Source organism: Phaseolus vulgaris, chromosome 4, assembly GCF_000499845.2.
Source record: "Phaseolus vulgaris cultivar G19833 chromosome 4, P. vulgaris v2.0, whole genome shotgun sequence".
Taxonomy (NCBI): Eukaryota; Viridiplantae; Streptophyta; class Magnoliopsida; order Fabales; family Fabaceae; genus Phaseolus; species Phaseolus vulgaris.
The window spans coordinates 41,015,868-41,023,896 of NC_023756.2; the positions used below are offsets into that span (position 1 = coordinate 41,015,868).

At 32.7% G+C, this 8,029-nt stretch overlaps 1 protein-coding gene across 1 annotated transcript; it reads left to right on the plus strand.

Annotated features, from left to right (window-relative positions):
- The first annotated feature begins 4,495 nt into the window (after nt 1–4,495).
- On the plus strand, nt 4,496–6,743 carry LOC137838828 (uncharacterized). Its single transcript, XM_068648050.1, has 5 exons — nt 4,496–5,065; nt 5,155–5,380; nt 5,719–5,900; nt 5,982–6,332; nt 6,417–6,743. Exons 1-5 carry the CDS (start codon nt 4,496–4,498, stop codon nt 6,741–6,743), a joined length of 1,656 nt encoding a protein of 551 aa, XP_068504151.1.
- The last annotated feature ends 1,286 nt before the right edge of the window (nt 6,744–8,029 follow it).

Here is an 8,029-nt window from a genome sequence, read left to right on the forward strand (position 1 = left end):
CTTGAAGTTAACGTTTTCTTTCTGCGAATGAGTTGATTGATTATAATACTAGAGCTGAAAATAAGGTGGTAGACCGGCTTATGGTAGGTTTAAACTTGACCTATATTAAAAAGATAGTGTTTGGCGTATTTACTTTTCCAATGACTTTTTTTTTATATAAATTTGGCCTGCTGCATTTAAGTTTAGCTTGACGAGTTCTTGTCACAAGGTTTAAAAGATTCCTAGATTATTGTTTTACTGACCTAAATAAGTGTTAGTAATTATATATTTTTATATTACTATGTAATATATGTATTATATATAATTTTGTATTATGATGTATATATAATACAATAAAATGAGATGCTTATTTAAAATTTTGCCTTTTTTAAACATGTAATATATATATATATATATATATATATATATATTGAATAATCTTTATTGGTTTGGTTCTTCTGGTCATGTTTAGTAATTAGGCAATTGCTTCCTGCACCCGATCAATTGTGACTGGCACCTGACACACTTTTAAAAATCCTAAAATGCCCTTGTCTTCTTCATTTACGGATAAAAATATCCGGAATTGCTCGTTGCTTATGGATAAAAATATCCGGAACTGATCGTTGCTTACGGATAAAAATATCTGGAAGCCACAGTTGTGCCTACGGATAAAAATATCCGGAAGCCAGCCACAGTTGTGCCTACGGATAAAAATATCCGGATCCAACTATATTCCGGATAAAAATATCCGTAAGTCAAAACAAACTTATGGATAAAAATATCCAGACCCCAAACTCCCTTACGGATAAAAATATCCGCACCTCTCAAAAGTCACTTGCGGATAAAAATATCCACAACTCTCACTCACTTATGGATAAAAATATCCGGAAGCATGACGTACCTTCGAATTTGGTGCTCTGCCTGCGACAATGGAGGTCACGGTGGGTGCAGAAGAATGGAGAAGAATGTCGCTCACGGTGGTTGGACAACAAGCTTGCTCACGGTGGCTGCACAACACAGTGGCTTACGGTGGCTCGGTGGCTGCGGCAGGCACAATGGAATGGAAGAACATAAGAATAGGGTTGGTGCAGGTGATTGGGTGCATATCACAATTATAGTTTTCAGAATTTCATTAAGGGTATATTCGTCTTTTACTATTAAGTGATTGGGTGCCAGTTAGAATGTGTTGGGTGCAGGGAGAATGTGCCTAGTAATTATGATAGCTAAATAAATGACTTTTTAGGAGTTTTTTTCCAGTCTGTTGGATCAGATTAATCTGGATGGATAAGAAATTACAAAGATTTAAAAGAACTAATCCTAACTTGCAATACAGTATTTAAATTACATATCTTTTTTTTCACATATTTTTCTTGCCTTTCCATCGTTCCAAGCCTTTAGGCCTTGTTTGCTTCCAGGGGTGGTATGGTTGAAATTACAAAGATTTAAAAGGAACTAATCCTAACTTGCAATAAAGTATCTAAATTACATATCTTTTTTTCCAAATATTTTTCTTGCCTTTCCATCGTTCCAAGCCTTTAGGCCTTGTTTGCTTCCAGGGGTGGTACGGTTGAAATTACAAAGATTTAAAAGGAACTAATCCTAACTTGCAATACAGTATCTAAATTACATATATTTTTTTCCACATATTTTTCTTGCCTTTCCATCGTTCCAAGCCTTTAGGCCTGGTTTGCTTCCAGGGGTGGTACGCTTGTCGACGACAGAAGTCACAACACCACCCTGTTTGTTTCCATGTATGGTTGCGGGTGAGGGAGGAAGGAAAGAGAAAGGGGAGTGAATTTTGGTTCTCCTTGAAGATGAAGAGAAAGTTAAGATGATGAGAGCGAGTGCCATGTCAACGTTACGAAATTACGTTGTTGCCCTTGCTTTTGTGCTGGAATCCAAGACAACACTACCCCCTGCATGCATGTCACATGAAAGCATCAGATTCCTGACTTGGCTCAGGAATCGTTTGAGCGTGTGAAAGTGTGAAAGCTGTGAGTGAATGTAGTGGGTGAGGTAGGTGTGGAACTTGGTTAAATGCTATATAAAACGATGCATGAAGCTGGTTCACCCATTCACAAATAATCAAAGAAAGCGAAGCCATTAGAGTGTGTACTGGGGTTGGAGAGATTGGTAAGGTATCAGAGTGTGTGGTAGGGGCTTGAGTTATGTATAGGTTGTTTCATCTCAGGTGTTGGGTTCATCTCAGGTGAGAGCATGTCTTTCGCTCAATGGTGCTTAATCGATTATGGTTGAACTAGCATTGGTCATAGAATCGATTATGGTGTAGATAATCGATTACGCAAAGGCAGTAACCAATTATATGTAAAAATTTCAAGCCATAATCGATTATCTGAAGGGTGCAAAAAGGGTCTTAATCGATTATGTATTGTCATAATCGATTAGGGTTGTTTTTTGCCTACTAACATAATCGATTATACGTGGATAATCGATTATCCTGTGTATATAACTGATGGGATAATCAATTATGTTCTAACTTTTGTGAAATTCTGTGTGTTTCTTAATTTGTTTTATGTGGTTTTCAGGCACTCGTTGTGTGTTCTTCATCCTATTGTGATTCCTATTGGCACTCGTGGTGTGTTCTTCGTCCTATTGTGATTCCTATTGGCATTCGTGGTGTGTTCTTCATCCTATTGTGATTCCTATTGTGTTGTTCTTCAGGTTTTTTAATTTTTTTATGTTAACTTTTTATTTTTAATTTTTGTTTTATATTTATGTTTGGATGATTATGGTTTTGTAATATAATTTGTTTACGGTTTAGTTTAGTTAATTATGTTAACGAGTTAGTAAATTAATGTTGTTTGTAATTCCTTTATTTGATTTATTGTTTTAATTTTTGTAGATAGTTATTATTTTTTTAACATTTAAGAGAAATATTTATTTGTATGAAATGAATGATTTACTTAATAAAACAGAAATATGTAAAGTTTAGGTTTTTTTTTATATTAAACATAAATTATTAATGTTATGATTAAAACAAATAAAAAAAAACATTGTAGTGATTAAAGAAAACTTAAAAAGTTTAGATAAATATTGTTTATATTTTAATAATAAATATACATAATTATTTTTTTTAACATTTAATTGTTTATAAGAGAATAGATTTATTTATTTTAAATGAATATTTGTATTTTGTATGGTTAATATTTTTTAGATTGGACATAAATTATTAATGTTATCATTAAAAACATTAAATTTTTTTTTGTAATTTTTGTTATAAGATTTAATTATTTATAAGAAAAAAATTTATGTATTTAAAATGAATATTTTTACAAGTGAAAATAGAAATTTGTAATTTGTAGGATTTTTTTTATATATTACATAAATTGTTAATGTTATAATTAAAAACTTTATAAAAAATGTTTTATTAATTAAAAAATCAGTAAAATTTTTGAGAAGAAATATGATATTTTAATAATAAATGTAGAAAGTAATTATTTATTTAAAATTGAATTGTTTATAAAAAAATTTAAAAAATTTAATTTTGACAGAATGGAATTCAAAATTTATAATGTTTAGGGTTTTCATTTTTGTAGATTTAACATAATTTATTAATGTTATAATTAAAAACATTATAAAAATGTTGTAGTTAATTAAAAAAAGCAGTAAAAGTTTAGAGTAGAAATATGATTTTGACTTAATTTTTTTAAATTTGTATATTTTTTTTTAAAAAAAATTAGTATTTATAAATAAAATTTTGACAGAATGGAATAAAAAAATTGTAATGTTTAGGGTTTTTTAATTTTATTTCACATAAATTATTGGTGTTGGAATTAAATGTTATAAAAAAATTTATAGTAATTTAAAAAGGCAGAAAAAAATTTAGAGAAGAAATTTGTATTTGTAATAATAATTGTAGATAGTTATTAGTATTTAAAAATTAAATTGTTTATAAGAAATAGTTTTTTATTTGTAAATAATATTTTTACAGAATCGAAATAATATTTGATAATGTTTAGTTAATACTTTTTTAGATTGAACATAAATTATTAATGTTATCATTAAAAAAAAAATTATGTATTTAAAATGAATATTTTTACAAGTAGAAATAGAAATTTGTAATTTGTAGGGTTTTTTTTTATATGTTACATAAATAGAAGAAATCTGATATAAATTGTTAATGTTATAATTAAAAACATTATACAAAATGATATAATTAAAAAATAGTAAATTTTTTTACATAAATAAAATAGAATATTTAAATATTTAGGTTTTTTTTTTATACATTTGACATAAATTTCTGAAATTTGAATATTTGTATATAGTTCTATTTGTTATGATAGTTGATTAATTTTAGGTTTTTGTTTATTTTTTTTGTTTATATTTATTTGTTGTTTGATTAAATTATGTTATCGAATGATATAATTATTTATAATAAATTTTTTATTAAAATTAATTAAAAGTACATTTTAGGGTAACTGTATTGGTGTACTTTTACACCGAAACGGTAATCGCGTTCGGTATGAATTTGGAAAGAAATTATGACGAGGCATAGATGGTACACTTTGAGGAAACAGTTGCAATTTATGACGATCTTGTTGCGGCGAACATGAATTTAATTTCACAAATCGAAGAACAAATAAAAAAAAATAATGAAGGTGCATCAGTCATGATTCTTTGTATGATTTCTTTTGGATTGAATTTGTTACGCACGGTGCCTACTAGAAGCAACTGTATCAGTGAGTCCCAACCTCAAAAAGAGCATCGCAGACAAGAATTGATGGAGTACTTGGTTCACACTGAAGAATCTCGTCACATTATTTGCATGGGACTGGAAGCTTTCATTAAATTATGTGAACGAATACGGGGAATTGGACTTGTTAAAGATGCATATCGATCAACCGTTGAAGAACAAGTAGCGAAATTTATGCACATTATTGGGCATAATGTGAAGAATCGAAGTGTGCCATTCTTTTTCCATCGGTCTGGAGAAATAGTTTCCCGTCACTTTCATAATGTTTTTAGTGCAATTTTAAGGTTAGAGGGGGAATTCTTAATTCAACCAAATGGAACGGTTGTAGAACCACACATCCTTAACAACAGTCGATTTTTCCCCTACTTTAAGGTTTGTTGATGATAACATTACTTGAAATTATGTGTAATGTCTTCTTTAGTTTGTGTTCAATTAAAGTTATGAATTTTTGTTTACATTAGGATTGTTTAGGGGCCATAGATGGGAGTCATGTACGTGTTAAGGTTGCACATGCTGATGCACCTCGTTTTCGAGGGAGAAAAGATTGGCCAACCCAAAACATATTTGCAGCCTGTGACTTTGACATGAAGTTCACATATGTCTTAGCCGATTGGGAAGGAACTGCCTCCGATTCAAGGATATTGAAAGATGTTTTGGTACGAGACGATCCTTTGGTTATTCCAGAAGGTTAGTTATAGGGGATTGGGTGTGCAGAAGAATTAAAAGGTTGTAGTAGTATATACTAACCCAACTTTCCACAATCTTTGTAGGAAAATACTATCTTGGTGATGCAGGTTTTATGTTAAAACGAAATATAATAACACCTTATCGCGGGGTGAGATACCATTTGAAAGAATATTCGCGAAGAGGGCCACAAAATGCAAAAGAATTGTTTAATCATCGACATTCATCACTTAGGAACGTAATTAAGAGAACCTTTGGGGTGCTTAAAAAAAGTTTTCCAATTATAGTAAGTGGGATTGAGCCACATTATGATGTGGATACTATGACAAAAAATGTTTTAGCTTGTTGTATTGTGCATAACTTTCTACGCGGGGTCGACAATGATGAGTCTCTGCTTGAAGAAGTAGATAATGAATTGTTAGAACAAGATGTCCAACCAAACACCACCCATGCTCATGAACATGATTATAGGCTAGGGTGTGATATTAGGGACACTATAACAAATGAAATGTGGCAAGATTATGTAAACAATTAATTTCATGAAATAATATATTTTCTACCATTTTTCAATGTTTGTCATCCTAACTTTATTTAAGTTAATTAGATGGATCGCGGGAAAAATGTTGCTTCAAATTCATCAGGTTCTTATCGAGAGTTCACCAAGTGGACGGCGGAGATGAACCTAATTTTGCTGAATGCAATGATTGACGAGGTACGAAAAGGGTGTAGAATTGATGGTAGTTGGACCACTCAAGGATACACTAACATAGTTATGGCTTTAAATGAGGCTGACTTATCGGGTCTTAAGAAAAATAATGTGAAGAACCGCCAGAAAAGCCTGAAGGACAGGTGGAGGGAAGTCCATGATTTGTTTGGTGGATTAAGTGGTTTCGCATGGAACCAGACCACCAAACATTTTGAAGCCGAGGACGAAGTTTGGAGTGAGCTGATTAAGGTACAATGATAAGTACTTTTTTATGTAACAATTACATTTCACTTCACATTTCGCATCAAATACTAATATGTGAAATGTATGTAGGCCAAACCATCTGCGACGAAATGGCGTGTCAATCCCATTTGCCATTATGACCTCATGGAGGAGTTGTGGTCTAATGATAGAGCCACGGGAAGTCGGGTCAGGACAGCCTGTGACATCAATTCACCTCCTCACATGAGCAATTTTAGTGCGAACCTTGGGGACAATAATATGGATTATATCCCCGAGCAACCCAACTATGAGGAGGAAGATGACTACGTCCCACGATCACCTGCTCCTCACTTCCAATCTAGTGACACTCCTTCAGACACGCCGTCAAACACTCCTTCTATGCCGTCAGCTGGCTCTGCGGGCACATCCTTATCTTGAGGATCAAAGAGAAAAGGCCTTACTATGGACGACATTGATGAATATTTTGCAATGTTGAATACTAATCTTCAACAATGTGTGGCATCAATGAAGGATGGAAATGAAAATGCCTCTCAATTGGTGGATATTGCTCGTGCACAGGCAACGACAGCTCAAGAAATAGCTGCCGAAATTAGACGACGAAACGACCTATATGCTGAGCATGTACACCACCATCGACGCCATGCCTCATACCAATACTCAGAGTCTGATATTTGGGCAATGCTCGTGGAACTTAACATTCAGGATGAACAGGTCATGGATCAATGCTACGAGTTTTTATGTGACCATCCTGGAAGAGTCAAGCAACTATTTGGGATGCCATATGAGCGTCGCATGACAAAGTTGTTTGCATTTATGACTAGGCGTTGATTTCATATCTCTGTGTCGGCGTTACCTTCGTGTCTTTTAATTACATGTTGTCCTTTTATTTCATTTAACTTATTTTGTAATTTGTTTATTATTGGACAACTAGGATAAGAACTTTTAATAGTATTGTATTTGCATTGGCCTTGTAATTTTATTTTGTGTGAACTTGTACTATTGTGTTTGATAAGACCTACCATTATGTTTATGATATTATGTTAACTTTTGTTTAGTTATTTATTGTAGTAATTGCATTAAACATGGCATCATCATCTCAGAAACGTAATAGAACCCGTAAGGGTAAAGCTCCGGCAGAAGATGTTTCCGTTCCTCCTCAGCCTGGAACGAGGATTGAACAAGTTCTTGATTATTCAAGATACTTTAGTACAAGACGTCAAATGCTGTTTTTTGAAAAAAAAAAATCACGCAAGACCAGTATTACCACCAAAAGTTATGCATACTCCATTTTTTGCTGCTACAGGATTTGAATTCCAAAATTTTCTGAATTGGCAAGGTTTACAACCTTTCCTTTGAATTAATCTTCCGTATTATGAGGACTTGGTAAGAGTATTTTATACAAATGCAAAGATCACACTTGTTGGTCACCTTGCCATTGAGATTTGCGGAAGGATGATACACATTAAAGAAATGGATTGGATGACCATTGCTCATCTCAGGTATGACGGTCTTAAGTTAACCCCTGGGACGATCCCTGAGGAGCTTAATTTTGATCGAGCACTGACATTATCGTCCATGATCCGCGAAGATGTTGAAGGTGAAAATGTCAGAAATGTCGGTAGTCTGAAAATGAATGACCGACTATTGCATTACACATGGGTGCATATCTTATGCCCTCGTGGAAGCAACTATGCACAACTACT

Excerpts from the sequence above, each read along its gene's own strand:
- LOC137838828 (XM_068648050.1), top strand. The coding sequence starts at position 4,496 with ATGGTACACTTTGAGGAAACAGTTGCAATTTATGACGATCTTGTTGCG. Across the intron at positions 5,066-5,154 it reads GATTTTTCCCCTACTTTAAG|GATTGTTTAGGGGCCATAGA; the intron begins GTTTGTTGATGA and ends TGTTTACATTAG. Across the intron at positions 5,381-5,718 it reads TCCTTTGGTTATTCCAGAAG|CTTGTTGTATTGTGCATAAC; the intron begins GTTAGTTATAGG and ends AAAATGTTTTAG.